The sequence below is a fragment of the Papilio machaon genome, chromosome 2, assembly GCF_912999745.1.
Source record: "Papilio machaon chromosome 2, ilPapMach1.1, whole genome shotgun sequence".
NCBI lineage: Eukaryota > Metazoa > Arthropoda > Insecta > Lepidoptera > Papilionidae > Papilio > Papilio machaon.
In genome coordinates this window covers 9,946,881-9,974,117 of record NC_059987.1, presented here as the reverse complement: position 1 = coordinate 9,974,117, position 27,237 = coordinate 9,946,881, and the positions used below count along the sequence as shown (strand labels likewise).

The following is a 27,237-nucleotide window of genomic DNA, read 5'->3' as shown; positions in this document are numbered from 1 at the left end:
CAGTTAATCTTAATATTGCGTCTGTACTTACCTACGTGTAAGAGGTAAAGTGGCTCATCTGTATCGTGTTTATTGCTGTGTGTATACGTACCAGATTCGTCGAGTAATGTTGAGGAACTTAACAGAAAGCAACTACATACAAACGATAATCATACACAAAAAACAAAAGAGTTACCTTTGTATGGACGTGTGGTGGAGATTAACATCTCCTCCGCAACAGGACCCGTTTATTAGTATGCCAGAAGGAAATGTTATTACGCATGCGCGCTAAAACAAACATACGATAGAATTAATTCAAAATAATGTTCGAATGCTAAGAAGATATGTGGATGTGATCTGATGTTTAATTGTTAACTATACTTTGTTTAAGTATATAAAATTACATAATACGAGTAGAACACAATGTAATTAATTTAATTTCAACAAAAATACCAGATCACAATTAAAATATGATAGTTGATTTTTTTTTTTAAGTATAAGCAACAAATAGAAAGTTGTTATGCCCCTAACAAACATTCGTAGCGTTATAAAACGTATTTCAGCCTTCCAGTATTCTTTTTTCAATAATATTTTATGTACTTGAAATTTACCTTTCACATCTTCTTGATTTATAATATCGTCTAATATGCTTCTCTGTCTCTGACTGCGTCTCAGCAAGGCTTCCACTTCTCTATCGTCCTCCTCTTCTACGCAGAATAATTTTCCGCTTTGTTTTTTCTTTTTCTCCACGGTCGTCTCGGTGACATCTTTTGTTATGTTGTCATGGTTCATTACGTCTCCTATGACTAATTCCTCGATTATTCGATTTTTAACGTCATCTGCCTTTTCTTCAATATTTTTAAATACATTTTCATCAAATTCTTTGCGAATATCTATAAGTTTTTCAGTGATATCATTTTCAAAAACTTTTTGACGTTTTTCAGTTAATATAACATATTCCTCGTCTCCATCGTTCGTCAAGTAATCTTCCTTGATAGAAGACTGACGAACGTATGAGTCTTTGCTGAACACTTTTCGAGTTTCATCTATTTCAAATATTGTTTTTGATAAATCTTCAATTGATATTTCCCGCGACAACGACTCGTTGTGCAAGCTGTTCTCATCTTCCGAAACGGAATGGATAGAAACCGTTCTATTTCCGGTAAATCGTCCGTATCTCAAACTGTCAGCATCGGAATCGGTCTGCGGTTCTTCTATAATACCATATGTGCCTCTCCTGACATGGTCCGGCACTGTATAGTAACCCAAATCGGATAGAAAATAACTGTGACTTGCAATTTCTTCTACTTCTAAAGAAGTAGTATGTGGCTTATTGGGTCGTATAACTTTTCTGGTGCACTCATCATCATCATCATCGTAGTATTTCGATGTCATTTTATGCAAAGTGTGTGTTTCGGCAGGACCTAATAGTTAAAATATTATTATGACCACATTTATACTTACGTTCATAACATAGAGCATGCAAAAGTTGATTGAAAATAAATATCAAGAGATGAGGATTTGTAATTCAAAGAAAATATTAAATGGCAATTAAATGAGGAGCAAGAAAAGTAAGGAAGGAGGATAAGCGAAGCTCTGATACCGACCTGTGATAATGGCGCCGTGGGAGCAGGTGCTGCTGACCTTAGACACAACAATAGACCCGTCCTCGCCTGTCTTGAATGTGGTTATTGTTTCGAACACTCGGCCTAAACATAACAAATCACACTTCGTTTGTTAAAAAAAACACAAGTTAAGCATGCAATATTACTTGCGAAAACGTGAATTTCTCGCTGACTATAAGCTGTTTGTTTTACTGATAAATGAAGAAGCGTAAAGCGCTTATTTTGTACCTTCTTTTTCAGCACTTATCGGCTCTTCTTTAAGAGATTGTTTTTTAACAGATTTACGTCTTGAAGGCTTCAAGTCTTCTTCTATTTCTACTTTTGTTATATTTTCAGGTTCCGTTATTCCTTTGTTACTCTTTTGTATATCATTTCCTATCTCTTTAACTTCAGGTTTTTTAATTTGTTCATATTCATTTTCATCCCAAAATGATTTTGTTTGGACGCTTTCAGCTTCTGTGATTGACTTTATAGAGTTTTTAGGCTTTTCCTTAGATTCATCTACTTGTAACTTTTGGGGTTGTTCACTTTCATTATCATCCCAAAAAGATTTTGTTTCGACTGATTCAGATTCTGGCAAAGATTTTCCACTTGTCTTTTCATCATATTTCAAGTCTTTCAATTGCTGATTATCTTGTTCTGTTATCGATTCTTTAGATTTTCTGGGCACTTCTTCACTATTATCAATTTGCACACTCTTACTTTGTTCGCCATCAATGTCATCCCAGAACGATTTAGTTTCAGCTTCTTCAGGTTCCGAAAAGGATTTGTTTCCTTTTTGTGGTTTGTCAATTACTTCTTGTTCTGTTACTTTCTTAATTTCTTCATTTTCTGTGTCTTTCCAAAATGATTTTTCTTCTACTTCATCAGGTTTTGAGAATGATTTTCTAGACTTTTGCGGCTTATTTTGTATTTCCTCAACATGGGGTATTTTAGGTTGGTCTTCAATTTCATCATTTCCACTAGATCTTTCTTCAGCTACTTCCGGTTTGGAAAATGATCTTTTAACTTTTTGAGGTTCATTAGTAATCTCATTGACCAATGTTTTTTGAGTGCTTTCATTTACATTTTCGTCCCAAATAGATTTTTCTTCTACTGATTCTGGTTCCGTGAAGGACTGTTTTGTTTCTTGTGAATTTAAATTAGCATCATTTACTTTGGTTTTCCTGGGTTTAAAATCATCTTCAACGTCATCCCAGAATGACTTCTCTTCTGCTACTTCCAGTTCTGAAAGTTTCCCTTGTTTTGGTTGTATATCACAATCATTAACTGTGGTTTTCTTTGCTTTAAGACTATCGTCAACTTCAGAGAATGATTTATCTTCTATTACTTCTGATTCAGTGAGTGACTTTTTAGCTTTTTCAGCTGTCTGCTCGACATTTTCAAACCTTACGTTCTTTGAAGTATCGTCAATAAGTTTTTCTTCGATCTTTTCTGTTTTAGTTTTATTGATAGTTGCCGTGTCTTTATCATCCTCAAGAAGTTCTTTAGTTTCTTGCTTTTTAGGTTTGCTATCTTCCTCGACTTCTTTTTCAAGTATTGTTTCTTTTTTGAATCTTGAATGAACTTCTTTAGCTATTAAAAATAACGAAACATGATGAAATTAAAATGGTTTTTGGATAGGTGTTTAAAGTATTAAAGACGTCACAAAAAGGTGAGGGGGGAAATGGTGCTTAGACACTTGTGAAAACACACATCGGCATTCTTGTCGAATGAACACCTTTTTACAGAAACAAAGTAACGTCTACAAATCGTCCACGAAAGGACACTACAACAAAACTAATACGTGCAATGCAGTAGTAATCTACTTCATGTAATACTACGCTCTAGTTAACTACCATACCTATGTAAATGCATGTTCCGGAGTTGTGGTAAACATAATCTGTGACTTGTGTGACTGTACCTTATTAAAGTGTGCGATGCGTGTTGTGTGTGTTTGTAACTTGCTGGAACTGTATACTAGTCACTAATGTTAGCTAGTGACTAGGCGCTGACAAAATATTATGTAGATTCATAATAAATATTTGGATTATAAAGTATTTTAGTTTTTGTTTCTGAACCAAAACGAACTCGTATGTTGAATCAATTGAACTTCTTACATATGTCGAGACGTGTGCTATACTTACTGTGTACGGTGACAGTGCTCTTGGAGCTCACGCTACCCATTTCATTTTCAGCCCTAACTTCGTACTCTCCACCGTCTTCTTCCTTCACAAGAGTCACTGTTAAGTTATAGTTCTCCAATCTGAAATACAATGTATTTTGAGTTGCATATAAAATTAATTACTTTCCGTTTCTATGAAAAGATGTTCAAATTTTACATAGCACAATCTTACCTTTTGGTGTCTCGTTCTATTTTGATTCTAGCGTCGGTAGTGACCTCCTTGCCGTCCTTGTACCACTTGACCTTGGGCTCGGGGCAGCCTTCCACTTCCACCTCCAGCTTCAGAGTTTGTCCAGCATCCACGGTCATGTCTACTAAGCTCTTTGTGATCCGTGGCTTCCCTACGAATATAATATACATTCATAAGTTACAAATCACACTGGTTATTTGGTGTTAGTACAAACCGAATTATTTATAGAATTAAACTGACTATTGACAGTGAATGTGGCGTGGCAGGAGTCGCTGCCGAGGTCGTTGGTGACCTTGCAGGAGTACTGGCCGGACATCTCCGCAGACACCTCCTTCAAGATCAGCTTGTGCGAGCTGCCGTTATCCACACGGGTGTACACCGACTTCTTCTCGGTTATCTCCACGTCGCCCAGGTACCTGATAATTGTAGTGCGTTAGTATCGATTGTTACAGCCATCAACCACTACGTATCTGCTGTTCGACTTAGCCAAGGATCTTCTTAGATATTGGTCCTTCGATTACCTCATACAACTTAAAATCCATAGCATTGATTAGATTCGTACAAGTTGTGATCAAGGTATACATAAAGGTGTTTCGAAGTATAAAGTTAAATATGTAAGCAGCCTCACCATTGTACTTTGGGCTCGGGGTACGCTTCAACGTCGACGGTGAACTCGACGTTGACGTCACCCTCACTGGCGGTGACGTCACGCAGCCGCTGCCGGAACTGCGGCGCGCATCGCACGTTCAGCACGCACGAGTCGCTCGCTGAACCGTGCACGTTGCGGACCTGGACATGTTCGGAAGAAAAGACTTAGTAGAAGAAGATGATTAATGTCTAGGACTAAAGGATGACTACTTGGTTTTATAAATCTAAAGGCTTTATCGGGTTGGCAAGATTGAGAAATTGATCTGTCCATTCTACCAGGGCAGTATAGCTTTTGTGACGTAAAATGTTTCATACAATGATGTTAGGCCCCAACTTACTTCGCAGGAGTACTCCCCGGCGTCGGCGCGCGCGGCGGAGGTGATGACCAGCGAATGAGCCTCGCCTGATGATGATATCTTAATCGTCGATGACTCTTTCAGCTCTGTTTTATTTTTGAACCTGAAAGAACATATACAATTAGTAGTCTACCAATAGTTTTTATACTATGAAATAAAACTGTCATTGCAATTCTTACCATTTAACATCAGGCGCTGGATCTGATTCAGTCTCAACCTTGAAGGTGACAGTCTCCTTCTCCTCGCAAACCTTGGAACCGCCCAGTTTCTTCACAATCTTGGGCGCTGAGGACACGTGCCACTGCCAGAAGTCCGAGCACTGGTTCACCTCGTTCCTGCACATTGATAGATATAATACCTAGTAATTTAACATAACTGCAGAATAAATCACTGGTTATGATGAATGGATAGTTTTAACAATAGAAACGGAAAAGTAACTGAGCAATTCAGAGACATATATTGACAATATCTTAGTACCACTTTAAATATAAGTATCAAACAAATACTGACTTAGCGACGACTGAATAAGATCCCGTGTCCGTTAGCTTGGCGTCCTTTATTGTAATTTTGTGGACGTAGTCGGACTCTTTGACGATGACAATCCGCTCAGAACTCTTCAGTTCTGCGCCGTCCTTGTAGAAGCTGACCTCCGGAATTGGTGTGCCCTCCACCTCAACTGTAACTGTGTGTGTGTCGCCCACCTTCACGGAGGATAGGATGACAAACACATGAACACTAAGTAAGCTTTCGTGGTGTTACAATTGGTAAACGATAATGCTAAATTAAATATAATGTTGGTCGATTGAGCCAACAAATTTTATCAGGGCAAATTTTAGGTAGCCCTGTCCAGGCAATGTAGCAAATTATTGAGGCAACGGCGATTGTAGAAAACCTACATCTTAAAGTAAAAATTTCTGGTGTCAGGAAATATAAATAAATGGATGCCTCACCATACAGGACTGGTTCTCAATCTTCTTCTTAATCCTGGGCGCGTCCTTGACGAGAAGGTGCATGACGGTGGTGTCCTCGCCGAGCTCGTTGCTGGCCGTCACCTGGTACTCGCCCGCGTCCGCCGCCGTCACATTCTTTATCACCAGCGACATCGACTCCTCGTCCTCGTACAGGAACCTCCACAACAACAACCACATATTTACCAAACATATTAACATTGAGAATAAAAACCTTTTCTAGTAGAAGTGCCATAGTTTAATTTTCTACGCAAATGTTAAAAATGAAGCTCATTAAACGTAAGAGTTGGTAACTTGGTGAGTTTATACTGACTTGTGCCTGGTGTCGGGCTCCACAACCTGTCCGTCGTGTTTGAAGACGACGTTGGGCTTGGGGTAGCCTTTGCACTGCAGCTCCAGCATGGCTGAGCCGCCGGCAGCCACGACAGCCTGCCGGTGCTCAATCACCAGCGTCGGCTTCTCCGGCTCCCGGTGCAGTTCATGGACCGCACCTGTTACATGCACAGTCTATATGTCTAGCTAAACTGAATTTTGAGTAAATTAAGAAGACTATATCATGTAATCACACCATTGTATCGTATACGTATGGTCCTACGCTAGTTCTATAACATCAAGAATTCAAGGCTTAGAGTCGATCGTTAACATTATCTACGAAGTGACAAACTATTTAGAAAATACAAAGAAGATGTCGATTGGTTAGAGGGGAATACTAGACAACGTATCCAAATTCTTGAATTTCGTATACAATCAGTATTGCTAATACCTTGTACGGTGAGCTCTGCGGAGCATGAGATGTTGCCAGTGCTGGTCTTGGCGACGCAGGTGTAGAGACCGGCGTCTTCTGGCTTCACATGCTGGAATACCAGTGCCAGCGAGTCCTCATCATCACCCAGCAAAACCTAACAATGAGAACACAAATGAACACAACTGTTTACCTTGGACTTTGCATCCAAATTTAAACCTGAGGATTATCTGGAGTCTGGAGGAGATTATCTGAATATTAATCTCGGTTCGATTCTTAAGTATATCACTGAAAATTGTTTCATAAAAAAATCTGTTAACACGGTACCTTGAATCTTTCTTCGGGGTCGAAAGGTTGTCCATCTCTCTTCCATGTGAATGTGGCTTTTTCTCCTTTCGCCAGCAACCCTTCACCACCCGGGAGTAGTTCTCCAAATATGTTCTTGTCATCTGAAATATTTGAACCCTTTTATGAATAAATCCAACCGCTTCATACATTTTAGTAGATGTTATTTCTATATACATGTCCATCTATAGTACATATCTATATTTTTTAAAGTAATCTATAAATAAAATTAGATCAGGTTTAATGTCATCGAATGTTCCCATCGTTCCGCAAATAGAACGGACAAGTTTCAAATTTTGGCATAGTTATATAACGAGCGGAGATTCCGTATATTTCTGCGGTTATATTTAGATGAAAAACTAATAAACAAATACTGGAACGTATCCAACAGTCGCGTCAATATGCAGAAAAAAACAAAATATGTCTCCTTTGAATTGTGAGATAATGTTTAAATAATTAATGCAGATAAAATTTTAATTGATTATTTTTAATTTATTAATAAAGATCCATAATAAATTGGATCGTGCCAACTCATCTATTTTGTCAATAGTTGTCGAATGATTGAATATTTTTTGTTTCTCATCGTACATTTTGATAGATGTTTTAAACAGCATATTTTTGGTGTTTAGTGTACGTGTTGCCTAACTCGTCCAAGCAACCGAATCTCTAATTTCTATTCTTTAAACCTCCTCTCAAGGCTCATTTTGTTCATGCAGCGTTACTTCTATGACTTTATCTATACTAATACTATTATAATAAATCATGATATGATTTATTTTTTTATCCTACGTAAATAAGTAAAAATAAATCATCAGGACACATTTCTTTATAACGCAGGGTCTTAGCAATCATGGCATGTTTTTGAATAATTATTTTTGTAATAAAAAGGCCTATAGTTACGTCACGCTTTAAGCTATACATTTTCACGCCATTAATCTTAGGAGGTGAGCAAATTGATAAAAAAATGTTATGCGAAAAAGGGACGAAAATTGCCAGCCAATAGCAGCAATGTGAATGGTTACCTCGGTAACGGCAATTCTCAGTCAATGGCGAAGGCCTTCGTTGTTATTTGAGTATTTGAATTTTGGCATTCGCAATTGAAAGTTTTACGCAATTTAAACAATAAAACTAAGTTTTTTTATGTAACAAAAATGAATTTACTTTTATATGGGTGAAGACGCGAACAGCTATTTTACCATTAATATAGTAATATCACATTATTTACTATCTTACCAACAACGGTGACTTTAGCTTCGGTTTCCACTTCACCGTAGATGTTCATGGCGCGGCAGGCGTAGAGGCCGGCGTCGCCGGGCTGCACGTCGGCGATCACCAGCTCGTAGGAGCCGTGCTCGGCGCGCGTGCGCACTATAGACACGCGGTCGTTCTCAGAACGAGTTACTATCTCTTTTCCGTCTCGGTAGCTGAAAGAATGTACAAAAACATAACACATCTGATCGCCGGAGGTGAGGTGAATGGGTACCGATTGTAGTTTTCCATTTGATGATCTTAAAATCAACTTGATTCGGAGTGAATCTTAAACAGCACAAATCAATAGTACTGTAAGATTAGCGCAACATGAGGAACAAAATATTTTACGCAGCAGACTTTTTTGTATAGGCTACATTAATGATATGTAACTAAGCATCTCAAAGCAGTTTCATTTTATATTAGATACTATGTATTGATTATTATTTTAACTAGATGTCAGAGATTGGCAACATACAATCATACATTTTGCAATATACATCTTGCAAACATTATTTCGGATACGAACTAATGCCATATATTACTAGTAGTTTTTTTTTGTGACTGAGCAGTCACTGTTTGCCTTGAAGAGGCATTTACAGTTTCACCAGGCTTGAGGTGGCCGGGCGCAGATGGCGCTTAGCCTAAACTAGGTTCGAGGGCTCCCTCAGGAGCCTCTTCTCGGGCTGTTACTTCGTTATTATTACCGGATTGGACCTATTACTAGTAGTTAATACTACTATACTATACTACTGTGTAGGCGATAATACTTATGTAGGGGTCTTATACCGCACCTCGGCATTCGCACTACGGCGAGCGTGACTCTTAGTCGTGATTTCGAAATTGTGTATGTGGGACTCCCTTTATGATACGATCACAGTTTCACAGTGCATAAGCCAAAGGTAGAAAGTCATAAAAAATTAAAAGTACTTTAAATTCATAAATATAATGTGAGGTTTATCACCGCAAAATAAGCATGTTGTTTTAAAACATGCAATTTATGTTTATATCACGTAAACAAGTTTAGAGACATGTTTTCTTTGATTTTAAAAGTGTGAAAAACACCCTAACAATGTTTTTTATAAGATACATATTTTTAAGTACGCTTTATAAATCTACTATCGAAATGTAAAATATAACGTTTACATGACAATTCTTTGATATCCCTATAGCTTTTTTAAACAAATAAGTTGTCATTTCGAGCGACGTGTTCTCACTTGGCTTACCGCCCAGTATGAGAAAGGTTACGAGCAGAATATAAAAAAAAACTTACGCAAACCGTTGTGTAATACAGTTCGACACTTATAATTTTCACAAACACATTTTATTTTATTCACTACACGAAAACCAACACTTTTCAATCACAATTACATTGGCCTATTTTAAATTTCTGTCTTGTGAGTTTTGTGGCCCGTAACTAAAGCTGTAACGGTCAATCAAACTGACAAGTCCTTGGCAAGAATACACTTCTTTGCACAAACAATGGGTTGACAATAAAAAAAAACGTTTAAAGACTACGTGACCGCATCAGTGTACAGTAAAATACTGAACATTGTTTCGTATCTCATTGTTAATCTGTCTGGTTGTATTGGCAAACTGTTAGAGGTGAGTGCCCCAAGGAAAGTGCCAAATTGACAAGAGAATAAACGATTTGGCTCATGCGTTATAAGTTAAACGATAAACAGATTTACTATATGTGATTATAAACTTGTTATTTGACGTACACAACTTACAATTTAACTGTTGGATTGGGGTCACCTTTGACCCTCACCATAAAACGTAGGTAAGTGTTTTCTAAAATCTCAGTATCTTTCAGCGCCACCAAAAAGTAAGGCGCGTTAAGAGCATTCCTTTCTTTCCTTTCTTCTGGAGTTACTGCAACATTTTGTAAAGACATTGATAAAATTGCACATAAGAAAATAAATATAGAATATTCGTAAGTGTATTTAAAAATAATAATATTATAATAACCAATTGGATTTCATTACCGTAATCATGCAAAATTTTGAATTAAATTCATAAATTCTAAGAAGTTTTGAATTTGGACCTGATCCTTATACATAATATAGTTAAAGAAATAGAAAGAGAACAGAAACAAAATACCATCGAAATCAATGATAGAAAAAAGAAAGAAGAAGGAAAATAAAGAATCTGTAATTAAAAACGACAATTAAGATATAAAATGAGCAGATATTTGCAGGAGCTAGATTATAATGTTGGTTTTGCTGATTAGGAAGCTTGATTGAGATATAAGCAAAAGGACCAAATAGAAGATGCCACAGAGCATGCGACGGTGTACTCCTACAAACATGAATCCAGTGCCAAATACAGGAAAATTATGGGACAGTACAAGTGACGAACTACGAGTTATACGCCTTACGATGTCTTAATTGATGATGTTGCATTGATCATGCAGATTTGAACAAGTATTTCGTGTAATACAATAATAAAAAATCTCTGTAAAAAAAAAGAAATTAGAGCATTATTGACTCGATAGAAATGTTTTTTTAAATAATGTGGCAGAACTTAATCTATGAGTTTAAAAGATTTTTATCAAGATTTAACAAGAAACTAACAATTTCTATCGAGTCCATTAAATAAAAAAATAAACACTTACGCTCCTGGACGACTAACTGAGCGGTGCAATGGGCATTGCCCTTTTTATTCTCCGCAATGGCGGTGTAAGTGCCGGCGTCGTCTTCCCTGCAGTGCATGAGCTTCAGCCTGAAAGCGCCATCTATCGAGGTGATGGAGCAGCGGTCCATCAGGCGGTCGGTCAGCGGCTTGTTGTCCTTCAGCCAAGTCACCTTCACCTCCTCAGAATCGTGAAGACAACATTCGAATGCCGCGTTTTCACCCGCTGAGGATTCACAATATTATTAGAGATGATTTCGTACGGTTCTTTAAATTATCATTTAAAATGTTCAAGTGAAAAATTGTGACTCATGTCTGAGAAAATTTTTGTAGTATTGAACCGTGCGAAATCTTTTACATTTTGGAACATGAAGCTTTGTTAAATCAATGGGTTGTGTAAGTTAGTTAACTAAAAGCATTATGTACAAGCACTAAGTTTTTCTACTTCTACAAGTTTCTATTCTAACTGTCGAGAACTTACGTTCGATGTTCTGCCCTTCGATGGTCTTCGTGAAAATTGGTTTTCCGTCCACAGACTCGGATTTCTTTACAGACCTTGAAGACTCGAAATCACTGGTTACGGAGCCATTAGATATAGACGCTTTTGAATATTTTCTTTCGTAGGAAGATTCTCCGTTCTTTGATTTCTCATAAGTGGACTCGTATTTTGATCCACCGTCAATCTTTTCTCCATCATAACTTGCATCTATACTTAATCTCGACGAACGTCTTTCGGCCCTTCCATTGAGATCGCGACCGTATTTGGAAGCAATGCTATCGATTTTACTTGTTGTTTCGAAAGAAGATTCAATTTTATCTCCGCCATCGATTTTTTCTCCACCGTAGCTGCTCTCGATAATATAGTTTGTGGACCGACCTTCGATTTTACCATTTGCATCGATGCCATACTTAGAAGCTATGCTATCGATCTTACTAGAAGCTTCATAGTTTGATTCAATGCCATATTTCGAGCCTCCTTCGGCCTTGCTGTCGTAGCTAGATTCAATACCGTAAGCGCTTCCCCCCTCGACTCGAGCGCTGGCACTCGAATATTTGGATTCATATTTAGAGGAACTGATGCCCTCAATGGTTCCACTAGCTTCATATTTTCCGCTCTCTATACGTGACCCACTCTCACGTCGTGAGTAAGAAGACATGCTGGTTCCGGTAGAAGATTCATACCGACCACCACTTGATAATTTTCGAGTACTACTGGAATATTCTAAAAAAAATGTACATGTTTATTTAATTTGTTACGCATCTTATGTGTCAAAAATAGTTTAAAAACTCACCTCCAGAAGTCCTCGAACTACGACTATTAAACCTCGACATCTCGTCTTCGACGTTTTCTTCTGCGGTTACAGTTTGACTGCTTCTCAATGCCGTTGGCTCAAACTCAGCAGCTCCAGCTGCACCAACTTCTACAGACTTCGCTTCACCTTGATTTGATTCGAGAGATTGCACACTTTCATTAGCAGTTTTCTCCAACACTGATTCACTTTTTCTACTAATCGATGCAGTAGATGAACGTGTAGCTTCTGTTGTGGCAGTAACAGTACTTTGCTCTTGTGTTTGTTTGTCTTTAGTAAAAGATGCCTCCTCTGTTGTTAACTCAGCTTTATCAACTGAAGATGTTTGTCCGGATGCTTTCCGCGAAATAGATCTTCTAGTATCTTTTTGTGTTTTATTCTTAATATCAGTATTTTCAGTGACTGTCAGATCATCAGATTCAGCTGTTGATTCACTGTCTTTTTGATTAGAGTTTACTTCAAAATATACTTTTTGACCTGTTCTCGTCTGATTTTCACTGACCGGATTCGACTGCGAGTTTTGTTCTGTGGATACTTGTAAAGTAGTTTGAGACGTTTGTTCTCCTAACGAACTCTCTAAAGTGACTTTGGTCTGTTTGGATAATGAAACTGAAGATGATTCTTCTTGCACGAATAATCCCGCTTTCTGATGTTCAGATATTTGAGGCGGAACGATGAATGTTTCCTCACTTTGTATATCAACTTCAGATCTAACAGTTGCCGAGGTAACGTCTCCTTCTGTCTCTATTTTCTCAGTTCTTGATACGGCGACGTTACTTGAAGCATCTACTAATTCACCCTCAGGTTTTATTTTAATTCTCTTAAATGCTCTTTTATCTCTAGAAATCTTACCCGGTTCAGATATTTTTTCTTCTTCTACTGGATTTACTGTTAATACAGTAGGGTCGGAAAGAGATGTTGATTGTACCTCACAAGTTTCGCTTTCATGTACAGTCACAGATGATTTAATTTCAAAATCGGCTGTGACTTTACTTTTATCGTCTGCCGTGTCTGTGTCTTGACTTTCGTTAATATGCGACAACTCTTGTATGTCAGTCTTTGCAACTTTTTTAGTTTGAGCGCTTTCTATAGACGCTTTTCTTTTGGTTTGCAACACCTCAAGAGACTCTTGTCTAGTAACTATCTCGGCTACTTCAAGTTCTTCCGCTCGGGACTTCTTTTCTTGTTTCTGGTCTTCTTCTGTATCCGTCTGTTTCCGTTTTATTTTTTTCTCTTCTGGTTCAGGCGAAAGATGTTCTGATGTTTGTTGTTCTTGTGACAACACTTGAAGATCGTCAGCAGCGTGTTCAGCTAATGCAACTGTAAATAGCATGTTAAGTAAATTCAAGATTAAATTTTAAACATACATTTTCGGATACTGTATAGTAGAGAGGGATAAGATGAGGGATAACTTCTTCTGTCTTAATTTTTGTTTGACATTTGTTTTTTTATTTACAAATTACGTTATCCAACAATTGAATAAAGTTAAATTAAAGCGTGGTTTATTACTCATGTCGTGTTAAAAATATTCAACGTTCAAGTATTAATTAAAATTATTTACTGCTGGATTCTGTTTGAGATAATATTTGCGCCACGTCGTCTATTTTTGCGGCGCTCTACCGGCGCAGATGATTGAGTTGCGGAATGAACTAATTTAAATCGATCTCAAAATAAACTTTGCATTGAAGATTTCTACTCAAGGAATCTCTACAAAGACAATCTCTCTGAAAACAAATTTATTATAAAATGATATGTTGAAGCTGTATTTGGAATTACCATAACAAGATTCATTTGATTAAATTATTAAAACACACTAGTTAAAAATCACGGCTTAACTCACGAGTATTTCAGTATACGTAGGCACCGACTAGTTTTATTAGTCTATTTACAGATTTAACTACTATCAAAGCTTTTCCTTTTTAACCAACAAATCTTTTTGTCCGATTCTTGAAAAAAGTGACATGCTATACTAAATTTGCTATATTTATTCGTCTGCCCACTTACCAACGTCTTTGGAGTGTTGTCTGATCTCTTTCAGCCAGTTGGTCTTGACTGCTTCCTTGTGCGCGGCGAGCACAAATACCAGCTGTGGGGATTTCTGGTGAAGCTCAAACTTTAGCTTGTCGTCTGGATAGTCCTGGACTTCGGTGTCGGGAAGCTGTTTTGAAGAGGGGGGTATAAGTTATTATCTAATGCAGAATTATCACTGCGTTATGCTCGTTGATATCAATTTTAATAGATATTTTAAGGGTACAAATTTTATGACACATTTGAGAAGACTCACCTTGATGATATGTTTGAGAACAAAGACAGATCTGTCGTCTTCGATCCTCTTGACTTTGCAGATGAGGACCCTCGCTTTGAACAGAAAGAGATATCGTTCCCTGGACTTCCCCTCGACGGTGACGGTGAACCAGTCGTGTGTGAGAAGGCGGCCGAGCTTGTAGATGTTCCCTCTATAGCCCTCGATACTCGATATGAATTTGTTATCTGTGGCGCGGTTGGGTACGCCTAGGAAAAGTTCGAGAGCGTTCTGTAGGTCGTTGCAATCTTCGCCGAGGCGTTTCGAATATTTCACGAGTTCCTGTGAAATAATGTGATTTGGTATTCGACGAACTAAAATCTTGTTCGTAAATTAAAACAATCTAGTTATTATTGTGACATTACGTTGATGGAGTTATGTCACACACCGTTGGGATTTGATTTAAATTAGTTTTAGGATCACTCTTCTAATTGCAATATTGAAAATAGTTCATAATTCATATTTTCCTTTATGATATAAGTATAATAGTTTTTAGAAGAACAATAAGCGACCTTTTTGTATGAAAACATTATATAGGCAACAGATGTGGTGCGTTGATATGCACTAAAAGCTTCACGTGTTTACAAAAATCTCTCGTACTTGTGACGTTGATTATGACTTTCGAATTAAATATAGCTCTGTTGTAATACAATGAACGAACAGTTTTATGTCACTGAACACAATTAGACGTTTATCTAACTTACTCTTCCTGATGATTACATATATTTAATTATCTTTACACATAATAAATTAAAAACAGCTTGTGTAAAAGAATATGAACGAATTACGTCGTCTATAAGTTTAGTTGATGTATAACAAATTCTCAGGCCGTTGCTCCTACTTTGAATATTGTTTACCAGATGTTTTGATGAATCTGTATAAACTTAATAATACATGAAAACATTTTTTCTACGCTAGAGATAGATTTCACTGAATTTGTAAGTTTTTTCCTAACGAGTGTGTGTTTGAAAACAACTACTTTTTTATTTATAACTGTACACATGTACAAAGAGATAAACGATATAATTACCTTCAATAGTAGTTGGTAGTCGTTAATCCGCTGTATGGGAAGCTTAAGATGTTCCGCAAGTCCCTTGTCGTCTCCGATCTTATCCGCTATTTTCTGTTATGACAAATAAACATTGATCAATATGACTATAAAGATTACGATACATTCAATTTAGTGAATGATACATTGAATTTAAAAGATATGTATGCTTATAATTTATCAATTAACTGGTTTACGGCATATAGATGATTGGTGTTGACACTTGACATATATTTTAAAAGCATTAAGACGTTAAATATAATTATTATTATCGATCGAAATCAATATTCTATCCTTTAGATCGATCTTGAAATTGTTTTTATTTCCTTTTATAAAAGGCAGTACAAAACTTATCACATTTTCTTTCCTTTCAACCTTCTGAACGTTTCATTGATTACTTTATTTTCTTTGTTAAATATGTTTTTATCCATGTTTTTGTATAAGCGTTACTAAAACTAAAATTTACCGTTAAATAATTAATTAAATTTGTTTCCTTTTAATTGTAAATTAAAGCGATTCTTGAAAACAATAATTGCAAATAATAATCATGGATGTAATGAAGTAAGTAGCCAATTGCCAAATCAATAAATCTTTATCGACGATATGAAACTGTGGGGCTGCGCTAATTGTCGCAGTGATCGGTTGGAGAGGCGCCAGGCTTAGTGGCTGTTAACGTCTGATTAAATGTTAGCTTCGTTTAATTATGATGTAACAGCACGTGCCCTGGTGAGACTAGCCCTGCCCAGACTAACGAATGTGATTTATTGGAGAAATCATTAAAGGAATTATTAGACAGATTTTTGAGATGTAAATGTAAAATCAATCTTAAGAAATATTTAATACTAGCTAGCGACCGACCAACTCCATTCAAGCGAAAAACAAACTTATTAAGTAGCCTATGTGTTCTTCCAGACTGTGATTTATATATATGGTAAATTTCATAGAGATCCGTTGAGAAGTCTGTCTGTTTAAGTTATAAACGCACCAGCACAATCTACCTATATATTGCTAGATTTCCCGCGCTATTGAATCATCATCATCATCAGCTCATTATACGTTTCCACTGAGGAGCTCGGAGGATACCCTAAATTAGAAGTGATTAGGCCATAGTCAACCACGCTGGTCCAGTGCGGGTTGGTTGATTGCACTCATATCTGTGAATTTATTCTCAGATATGTGCAGCATCACGATGTTTTCCTACAACGTAAGAGCGTCGGAAAAATACGTAAATCTAAAATCGTAAAACACATTAGTACAAGGCGGGATTCGAATTCAGGACCTGCGCGATTACAAGTTAAGCGCTTAACCCCTAAGCTACCGACACTCCCTGAGCCACCGACGCTCTTGAATATGTTTCAAATAAATTTCTCGCCATATGTCAGTTGGAATTCGTGTCAAATAAATTAGTCCATCCGGTTCACAGGAATGTTATTACTAAAATTATTAGGTAACATTTATATAATATCTGTAATATATTTTATTAACATTACAGGGTGGCAAAAGAGCAAGCGGCCACATGAATTCGCCGAAATGGCGAAACGATCGCTGCCCATAGACATTCGCAATTGTAGATGCGTTGCCTACCCTCAATCGACGAAGGAGGAGACGCACAAAAAGAGAATATTTAACCTTCCTATGCATCTCCTCCATCAAATCCACTTCCCCTTCCCAACCTTTCATTATAAGAAAAGGGGTGGGAAGGGAAAGAGGACTAAAATTAAGCCTCCGGCACCACACACATCTGACGAAACGCGGAGATTACTTCCACTTCACGTCTGTCTTCTGTGTGGTCGTGGTATTTCACTGGGCGAGCCGACCTATTCGCGCAACTGATGTTGTTGTTGCTAGCGTCTACCACTGTTAAAAATAATTATAATTAACTACAGTTGATTTTAACTACGGTTGGGTTTGTGTATACAATTTTGTAAACAATAGTATCAACTAACGACTTTTCATTTTATAATATTTAACGAAAATATTTCTAATATATAAAATTCTCGTGTCGCGGTGTTTGTAGTTAAACTCCTCCGAAACGGCTTGACCGATCCTCATGAAATTTTGTATGCATATTGAGTAGGTCTGAGAATCGACTAACATCTATTTTTCATACCCCTATTAAGTTTTTTTTTTTACAGCGCACGGACGGAGTCGCGGGCGACAGCTAGTCAATTATATGAAATTGTGACTAAGAGTAATAGAATGAATATAAAATTAAATATAGTATTAAAAATTAGTCTGTTTACTGTTTATCATTAGATGTATTGGAATATCAAAATTTTATCGTAACGCGTCTGTTTTGTAAACGTGTCTCGACAGGGGAAGTTGGTTTAGAATTACAGTGATGAAATATTAAAGATGTAAAAACCAATTCGCATTAGAACTACATACAAACTTCACATAAACCAGATAATTTTGTTACGAGTTCTTACGGTAAACGTAAACTAACAACCATGTACACATTACGTTGAATAAAGTTACGCGCTAATTTGTGGAGGGTCTTATTGTGTGTTACATTTAGATACTGGACATAAAAGAGTAATTGAACTCCCATACAAAGTAATTACTATTTTACTCTACTTCGACATTTACGATTTACGGAAGTATAAACGAATTATGCTTCAAATTATTCAGGATAACAGACTTCATATATAGCAGACAAAATAAGGTCGTGATCTCTGAAAACATTCACAATATTGGTATGCTCCGTAGGATTGTACTTGAAGATGTAAATTTGATGAACAAATTCATCTAACTTTACTTTCATTCTAGTTTTGCTTTACGTGGAGTGTAATGGCTTTAACCATGAAATCAGGTCTCACTGAATGTGAGAGCTTTTCCGGAGCTTTTTTACTGAAGAATATTTGGCAGCTTTTCGTGAAACACTTCAATCGAAATCTGAGTAATTTATATTGCTTTTAACATTATTAAACATTTGATTCATTAAAAACAAAGTTCATGTACCTGAAAGAAAGTAAGTATTATTTACTCTTTGTTTCTATATGTCTGTTCGGAGAGTTTGTTTTGTTGAATATTTGACAAGTGCGTACGTAGAACCAAAAGCTCATAACGAACAAACTTCATGTACAAATTTCTATATCATACCACTTGTTCGAAGTTACATAATGATGAATACTGTAGCGTAATGTATTACGCTCGAGTTACGCTGCATATTATAGTTAATTTGAATAGAAAAATTAAAATGGCATTAAGATATAAATAGCTGTCGATTCTTCAACATTAAAGTAGGTCAAGGTCATCCGACGTGTCTCAAAGATGTACAGCATATGCTGCTTCGCGGCGTCAGCGCACAGAATACCGGCCGCCTACGCGCCGCCCGAAATAAACCAGACGAGATCTTGAAACACTACACCGTTCGCTTCGCCAAAAGCATTAACTCGCGCCAACTTACAGCATACCTGAGAAGTATACCAGGCTAGGTATGCTTCGTTCGATGATGAGTGCACAGTCAAGGTCACAGGTCACAACACAGTCACACACTTCACTCAGGCGAGTGGTCGGGGCGCGGGGTGGTCGCGGGCGCGGCTATCGGTCGACTGGCGGCTCCAGCGGCTCGGCCACTGCGCGCTATACTTAGCCCCACAGCGGCAGGACGCGCCACGGCTGCCGTCACGTCACCGCAAGGGCGCGCCGACACAAACAAACCTTGGGGTGTCCTCGTCGGGGCTGAAGTGCTTGTGATGTCTCTTATTTGTGACCAGTCTCTTATATTTTCGCAACTGCATTTCCGATAAGTGTAAATATTGTTTTATTTGTAACCATGTACAATATTTTTCTATGAACCGCACAACTGGGGGAAAGACGAAATAGTACTTATTCCTGGGCTAAATCAAAAGATAATAATGTGACAATGTTAACTTAGATACACAATTAATGTATGAATTAGGAAAAACAAAAGTCCAATCATAAAGGTGAAAGCCGCAACGTAGGTAGAATAAGTAAAATGCGATTTCTTCTTCTTGAACCTTCAAAATATTTTTGAGCAACGCAATTTTGACATTGGAACATGATATTCAATTATTCATTGTGATGATAAATTGTTCCTTTTAATTGCGGCAGTCACATAACTGGAAATAGAATATAATACGTATTTATTTGCGGAGTTGAGTCAGAGACAGCACGTGGACGCAAGGGGCGCGTAGGCTTGTTATTCAGTGACGCCTGAGTTCCCACTAGCATTCTGAACATTTTCTCTTTTTGAAATGCTAAGAATTTGAAACGATTTCGAAAGAAAATTTGGAAATAATTTAAAAAAACCGGCAGCAAAATTTCGTTATAAGTAGAGTTTTTTCGTGTCACCCTGTTCGTAGCACTTGCTACGATTTGCTGTAGCGCACGCTTAACTGACCATTTGAAGCGTCGTCAGTGAGTTTTCTATTGCCAAAACAATTGTACGATAACATATTGTCGTCTTGTTCCCTCACTCTCTTGGGAAACAGAGATGGTAATATATTTTTGTCCATTTATTATGGAAGTTGAAACAGTTGATGAGACTATTTTTTTTTAATCCAAAATACTTTATGAAAGCTCATCTAACAATCGAAAAATAATACTTCTACTTCAACCTTTTTTGTGAGGTCATTATTTTTAAATTAACTTTGTCTACACTGACGGGAAAATTTTACATAATTATATCTTTAATATTAAATTGTTTTTTTCAATATATGACGTACAATTCATTAGTCTCTAGTATTGCTAACATTTGGCATTGCTCCACTTCACACAAACTCATGTACGTTTCTGCTAATTACCTGTGACAGAGCGTCCTCAACTTGCTAATCTGACACCTGGATCACTTCTCACTGACCTTCCTTACCAAATAATACATTTAAGAACATTTTAGAAGCATATCTCTGATATTTTAAAATGAAAACAGAGAGTCTGATGATTCCATACAACTCTTCAGCCGTTATATCTGAACTCACCCACTTCTTACAAATAACCTCTTTACACAATCCTTAAAAAACTTTTTACAGTCTTCCTCTACCTTTTTTATTAAAAAAAAACAAGTGTGTGAAATAAAGTACAAACGAGTTATGAACGATTACATCACATAAAAGCTCTACCATTACATATAATTTAACGAGTTACGTTATTGCTACGAGTTCAAGTTATAGCCGTTTAGCTTTTATTATAATAGTCGAGGAAAATGAGTAGATTGCCCTCGTTATGACGACGGCAATAAGGCGGCAATTGACAGGGGTCATACGGCGCGCGCGGGAACTATTCTAGTATTTGGCCACCTGCCTAGAATCCGACCGGCGCCCGCGCATATAGACCTGACTCTACGACATTTCTGAGCGGGCTCCCTTGTCGGTTAAATGTCTAGTTAAAACTTTTATTTTACAATGGGCACAGACATGAAAATTATTTATAACTACTTAATTATTGTCAGTTTGGTTAATAACATTGTTATTTACAAATGTTTTCTACTTCTTTTAGTATTGAAATTTTATTTTCCAGTAAAGTATATTCATTTATTTCTACAAAAAAGTTTAAAAATTTTTGAGTTTAACAGAAAATAATAGACATCTAGTGGTACATTTTGAAATTAATACTTTTCCTCGAAATAAAACAAGATTACAAGTATAGATGTCGCTAAAGTGAATAAACTAGATTCACCATCTGGATTTTAATTTCAATTGGAAGATATAGATGGCGCTATAATTAATTTCATAGTAACACAAAGTTTGGCAAATTATTTGTAAGTGTTCATTATGTTTGCGGATGTTTGTGATGTAAAGCATAATAGACTGACCTGGAAGTACTTGTTAACGACAGGTTCTGTGGCCAGAAGGCGCTGCGCTAGCGGCTCGTCGCGGCAGTAGGCGGCGTGTTTGTCAAACTCGCGCTCCATGCGCAGCAGCGCGCGTCCCAGCATTCGCGGCTCCCCCGCGTAGTACTTCAACCCCTCCAGTAACGAACTGTATTACAGAAGCACGGGGAATGCAATGGTATAAATTAATAATATTAAGTTTAATCAACCTAACTTCATCTGTGATCACAAACTATTTAGGCTTTTCTAGATTTAATTTGATTTCAGGAAAAGACTATCAACGGTCAACGTCTTATGAAAACTTACAACGATATAAGCAGAATGTTCGGATTGAAAAGCTTCGTCAGGTAGAATTTAAATCTACGAAAACATTACTGTATTAATTCTGTATAATTTCTACTTAGTACTCTTTGACACTTCAATAGAGATACTTAAGCTATTAAACTTTCCTGTATTTGATTGTTTTAAGCGATTAAAGCTTATCTGTTTTTCTCAATGAATTCATACATACGTGTTGTGGAACTCGCAGATCTGTCGGAAGTTTGAGAAGAGCAGTTCGCGGTTGTCGAAGACTGTTTTGGGGGTGTGTGCCTTGTCCAGTGGGCGCATGTAGCGCGCTGCCACCTGACGCATGTCTCGCCCGAACTCCTCCTCCGTCTCGATCAGCTCGCGCACCACCGCCCTGACACACAGACAAACATACATATATATGTACATCCTCACTCCTGCTCGGTACCCAGCACAGTGGACACAAATGATCTACCCTAAGTAATTTATGAGTACTCAAACACACCTTTAGTGTAGATTTCTTATACTAAATTTACCGTAAGAGCTTACCTTAGTGACTAAAAAGTGAAAAGACTGTAGGTAACTTTTATACAATTTAAATTTCTATGGAAAATTTGTTTCCAAAGTTAATTTTTAAAATTCATTTAGTTTCATATGTTTGTTAAACAAAAAATTTGAACCTACGAAGTAGAAAAAATTAGCCTTTAAAAGTACCTATATTTAATAAGGATAAAAATATTTGGTCACTTTAATATACCACATTGACAATTATTTTGGTGCTTTACAAAGCAAAATTATCATTAGCAAATACCTTGTGATTTGCCAAAGTGCACTTCACGCGACATAATGTGGATCAATCTTGTCACTTGTCAGCCTGTCATTTGACCACTTCCATGATTAATTTGGTGCCAATTGTGACCAACATGCAAAGTTATTACCTTGGTAATGATAAATCAATGTATTGAATAAATTATGGTTTAATATCTTTCACGATGAAAGAAAACATCGTGATAAAATCTCCACATATAAGAAGAAATTCAAAAAATATGTACGAAGATAACTAACCCGCTGTGTACCAGCGTGATTTTATGGCCTAGTCACAATAACTTGCGTAGACTTCTAGATAATTGGTAGGGATATAAGAGCTGACAACGACGATATCTTCAAGCATTGGAACTGCCTAAGTATCTATCTACTCATTTCATTTGCAAATACTATGAAAGCATGTTTTTATTATTTTGGTTTGTATTCTCAGATTTTATAAGTTTCGTCCTAAATTGTTTCAAATTTTGTTACCCAAATAAAATAAAAAACTTATTTCTGATGCAACATCTTAAAGTAAAATATGTTTCCCACGAAATTAACACGTAATGTACAAAAAGGCACGTATTTATTTTCAAAATGGCCGCCCTCTATATCACTGTGCCGACAAAGTGACAAGTATTAACGAGCTTCGTAATTCAGGTACGAGTACGTGGAAATAAAACCAAAAGAATCGTGTGGCAAACGACGTTAAATTTAATAAATAATGAGGCCTGAATATGACAAGGGTTGTGTTTTTTGACATTAATCTATCTCTCATATTAAAGTAGTTTTAAACAGTATAATCTATTCAGATTACGATATATTGTTACACTGAATTTGCTAAAGGAAGACAAAACTTGGAATCTGGCCGCAAAAAAAAATAAAAAAAAATAATTTAAAAACAAACATAAAGACACCTTATGAATATCATTACTGTGGTATCAAGTCAATATAATTAAAGTGAATTGACGTGACGCTCTTCAATATTGCAACAGTAAGGTTCATGACGCATTCATTATAAATATATTAATGCACTTCCTGAATGTATACGGTGACAGGTTAACACTGTAAGTGCTGGTCGGTGGATATAAATAAATGATGCGTACAAATATTTTGCAACGGTAATAGCAAATATTCACAAACGGGAAAACCGATTAACCACTTCAATACATTGAAGTGGAGAACAGATACGCAAACCAAAAATAATGTATCACTTCTCTTTTTTGTAGATTTTGGAACGCATTGTATCTATGACCAGATATCTTCTACGCTTATCACTTTGACTGCCCGTTTCTGTCACTTAACTACTTTTTTTTGCTAAGCTAATAAAGCTGCCTGTCTATCTGTACAGCATTATATATTACATTGTAGTGATATAAAAAGGTATTTTAACGTCTATTTCAAGTGGTATTTACATCCAAAGTTCTGGTATTTGAGTCATTAATCCGTCGTCACGGTGTTTATTTTACACCCCAATATATTATGTTAGAAATATTCAGAGCAGTTCTTAGTAAATGAACGATTCCAGCAGTGAACATCTTCAGGGATTATAAATCAAGTCTATCGAGCCAAGTGATGGCCAGTATATTACCAGTGTGTTTACGAGGCAATTAAGTACGTTTGTGGAGCGACCAGAATGTTATGCGCCACTGGTTGGTATTTTCACGACGGACTCTTAGAACATTTCAACAACCGTGGGTCGTTTAATAAAGAAGCTTGTAGTTATTGATAGCTTTATAATTATACTATCTGTCAGCAGAAGCTAGTGGAATTTGAAAAAAAACTTGAATAGTAGCCTATGTGTTCTTCCATACTATGTTCTATATCTGTGCCAAATTCCATCAAGATCCGTTGAGCCGTTACGGAGATATCTTCAAACAAACATCCATCCATCTAAACAGTCGCATCTATATATATAAAAGAAAGTCGTGTTAGTTACACTATTTATAATTCAAGAACGGCTGAATCGATTTGACTGAAAATTGGTGGGCAGGTAGCTTAGAACCAGGAACCGGACATAGGATAATTTTTACCCCGTTTTCTATTTTTTATTCCGCGCGGACGGAGTCGCGGGTAAAAGCTAGTTTATAATATTAGTTGGAAGTAAGTAGTAAGATTGTATGTCGAAACAATTGAATATAGTGAGTATGCTAAGAGTATAATGAAAATGTGTATACAAATGCAATATCTTTTTTTAGGCAGAACGAAGGAAAGACGCAAACAAAATCGAAAGCAACAACAACGAGAGCGAGCATAAATAGCCTACCTATATATATTACAGAGTGAAAGTTGAGATAAAAAAGGGCTAGGAATAAGACTTAATTTAGATAAGTTCGCACTTACTGCCTCCTTGCGGCAATGGCGATCTGATCAGCTTCGGGGCGCTTCTCCTTGAGTAGGCTGGCTGGTACCCAGCCCTGGCGCGTGTGCAGTTCCCCCTCCTGCACGTCTTCGACCACGCGCACCAGCCATCTGCAACACAACCACAATCATAAGAAAACGAACGATTCGAAAAAAAATATTCTAGAATGTAGTAAAATTTAGTATCAGGAGGTTCATTAAAAGAAATAAAATTTTGTTTTTAACATTTATTTTTAAAAATAATTATGTTGAACTAGTTTTATAATGTTCTACAATAATAAAAAATAAAGAGACATGTTGTACAGAGCGAGTTATCTTTCATCAAAAAGATTTAGTTCATTGTAGATCATAAAGCGGCGAACGCTTTTATCGCGCTGGAGACATAAGTTATTTTATTATCCGATGAATTATATTTGTGTCAGGTACAGTCACATAAAACGTGGCTTATACCTCTAAAATAGGTCGCCAATATTGAAAAGCACAGCAGATATAATTTTCAAAATCGGAATGACAAAAATATGTGTACTTTGCAAACAAAAGATCAAATACAAAATTTTTAGAAGACATTACAAATAAAACATGTCGTAGTTTTTGACATTGTTTTTACAAAACACGGATTGTCACATTCAAAACACCTAAATACCTCTGTTTTATAAAAGTTAACGAGAGATATAATATGCTTGTTTACAGGAATGTCAACAGTGGAAACTGAAGGCCTTTATCTAAAAAAACCTTTTCATTGCAAAACTCATAAATATACTAGTTTAGAAGATATTGCGATTTTAAAACTGTATAACTTCCTTTTGATGGAAAGCGTAGTATAAATCAGGCTCGTAAATACACCTGACATCGTTACTAAGATCTATCGGATTTCCACGTCTGGCTATAGAAAGCTATTGTTCTGAAGAACATAAATCACAGACGAACGGTCGGCGAACCGGTGGCTTATTTCCTACATTGTAAACTTTCAACGTTTCAAGTCTGTTTATAGATTTGCATTTACCGAAGGATAAAACATATCGAGGGTTTTCATTGCAGGATACTTGTAAGAAAACATAACTCTTATAATTCTAATTTTCTTTGAAAATATAGGAGCAACATGACATGACGCGATAGCAATAAGTAATGAGTAACTCAATTAAAATTGATGATGATGAGATCAGCTCAGTGTTCACATGAAGCAGATCAGTGAACCGGTTCGCAGTTCAACTCAAATTGTAGCTGCATAGTGGTTTTATGTACGTATCGGGCAACGAACTGCTTGGCAACAGGAAGCTCCGGCTCGTCAGCTCGTTGGCTCACATAGTTATGACACATTTCGATGAGCTGTCAATTTAGTTCTGGAGCCGCAACTCAACTGTTCAAGTCTATGTGACCTGAACTTTTGAATCTGTTGTAATTTAATTTAAACACGTCTAGCAATATTTACACTATTTAAAAATAGATGTTAAAATTATAAGGTCGTATAAAAATAAAAATATAAAATATTATAGGAAATTTTTCACTTCAAATTGAGCAACAAATCTTTTGGCATATTTTTTACGATCAATGTACTACAGCGAAGTACATATGTCAACATCACGAAGTAAATTTATTGAGGCTGAAGATATCTTGTGTAATAAATACTTCGCTAACATACACCAAATTAGAAAATTTATTAATTCATTATATATTTACATCTGTGATAGGTTTTTACAATATTGTACATGTCTAAATAAATAATACATAATATGTTTATTTACATATGTATGTTGCAATTAAATTTGTCTATATGTACGGGTAAAATACTACTATTAAATTTTAAAGCAAATATTCTTGACCATTAAGGTTCATTTACACGTAAGCCGGAATCGTACGTACTATTTGAACTGTCCGGCAATGATAGCGGTATAGCGCTCTCATGTATTCTCACGTTTGTCTCACTCTGAAGCGACTGCCGAGCGTTGTTCCTACGATTCCGGTTTAAAATCTAAATGCACCTTTAGGCCTATTTGTATAACAGCCCGAGCCGAGGCTCCTGAGGGAGACCTCGAGCCTATTTACTCATAAACGAGATTTAGGCTAAGCGCCATCTGCACCCGGCCACCTCAAGCCCGGTGAAACTGTAAATGCCTCCTCAAGGCAAACAGTGACTACTCAGTCACAAAAAAAAACCTATTAGTATCTGATATTGCAAAATCTTATATTTACGAACCGTGGTTAGACAAAGTAGTAGTATAGCTGAACCAACAGCTATGTTTACGTTTGTACGGTATTATGGGATGTTAAAACTGAGGAGCCGACCCGCCGGCCCCGAGCTCAACAGCTGTCCCGCGAATTGATGACTACAGAAATAAACGATACTACGAAGCAATATTTTAATTTAAATTAACTTTTAACCACCTTATTAATGATTAAAATGCATTAAGTATACCTATCAGTTACAAGCAAA

At 36.7% G+C, this 27,237-nt stretch overlaps 1 protein-coding gene across 1 annotated transcript in view; it reads right to left on the bottom strand.

Moving 5' to 3' along the window:
* Positions 1 to 27,237, bottom strand: part of LOC106710470 (obscurin) — a 56,609-nt gene that overhangs the window by 11,132 nt on the left and 18,240 nt on the right. Inside the window, exons 4-28 of the mRNA XM_014502530.2 lie at positions 24,789 to 24,917; positions 21,865 to 22,035; positions 21,336 to 21,501; positions 15,542 to 15,634; positions 14,494 to 14,793; positions 14,214 to 14,367; positions 12,192 to 13,529; positions 11,381 to 12,121; positions 10,883 to 11,125; positions 9,999 to 10,140; positions 8,251 to 8,441; positions 7,000 to 7,121; positions 6,694 to 6,829; positions 6,244 to 6,421; positions 5,913 to 6,090; positions 5,473 to 5,663; positions 5,142 to 5,297; positions 4,945 to 5,065; positions 4,587 to 4,747; positions 4,199 to 4,374; positions 3,941 to 4,109; positions 3,731 to 3,849; positions 1,833 to 3,179; positions 1,587 to 1,688; positions 591 to 1,403 (exon numbers count right to left, since the gene is read on the bottom strand). Coding sequence (XP_014358016.2) covers positions 591 to 1,403; positions 1,587 to 1,688; positions 1,833 to 3,179; positions 3,731 to 3,849; positions 3,941 to 4,109; positions 4,199 to 4,374; positions 4,587 to 4,747; positions 4,945 to 5,065; positions 5,142 to 5,297; positions 5,473 to 5,663; positions 5,913 to 6,090; positions 6,244 to 6,421; positions 6,694 to 6,829; positions 7,000 to 7,121; positions 8,251 to 8,441; positions 9,999 to 10,140; positions 10,883 to 11,125; positions 11,381 to 12,121; positions 12,192 to 13,529; positions 14,214 to 14,367; positions 14,494 to 14,793; positions 15,542 to 15,634; positions 21,336 to 21,501; positions 21,865 to 22,035; positions 24,789 to 24,917 — 7,637 coding nt within the window. The remainder of the gene's footprint in view (positions 1 to 590; positions 1,404 to 1,586; positions 1,689 to 1,832; positions 3,180 to 3,730; positions 3,850 to 3,940; positions 4,110 to 4,198; positions 4,375 to 4,586; positions 4,748 to 4,944; positions 5,066 to 5,141; positions 5,298 to 5,472; positions 5,664 to 5,912; positions 6,091 to 6,243; positions 6,422 to 6,693; positions 6,830 to 6,999; positions 7,122 to 8,250; positions 8,442 to 9,998; positions 10,141 to 10,882; positions 11,126 to 11,380; positions 12,122 to 12,191; positions 13,530 to 14,213; positions 14,368 to 14,493; positions 14,794 to 15,541; positions 15,635 to 21,335; positions 21,502 to 21,864; positions 22,036 to 24,788; positions 24,918 to 27,237) is intronic.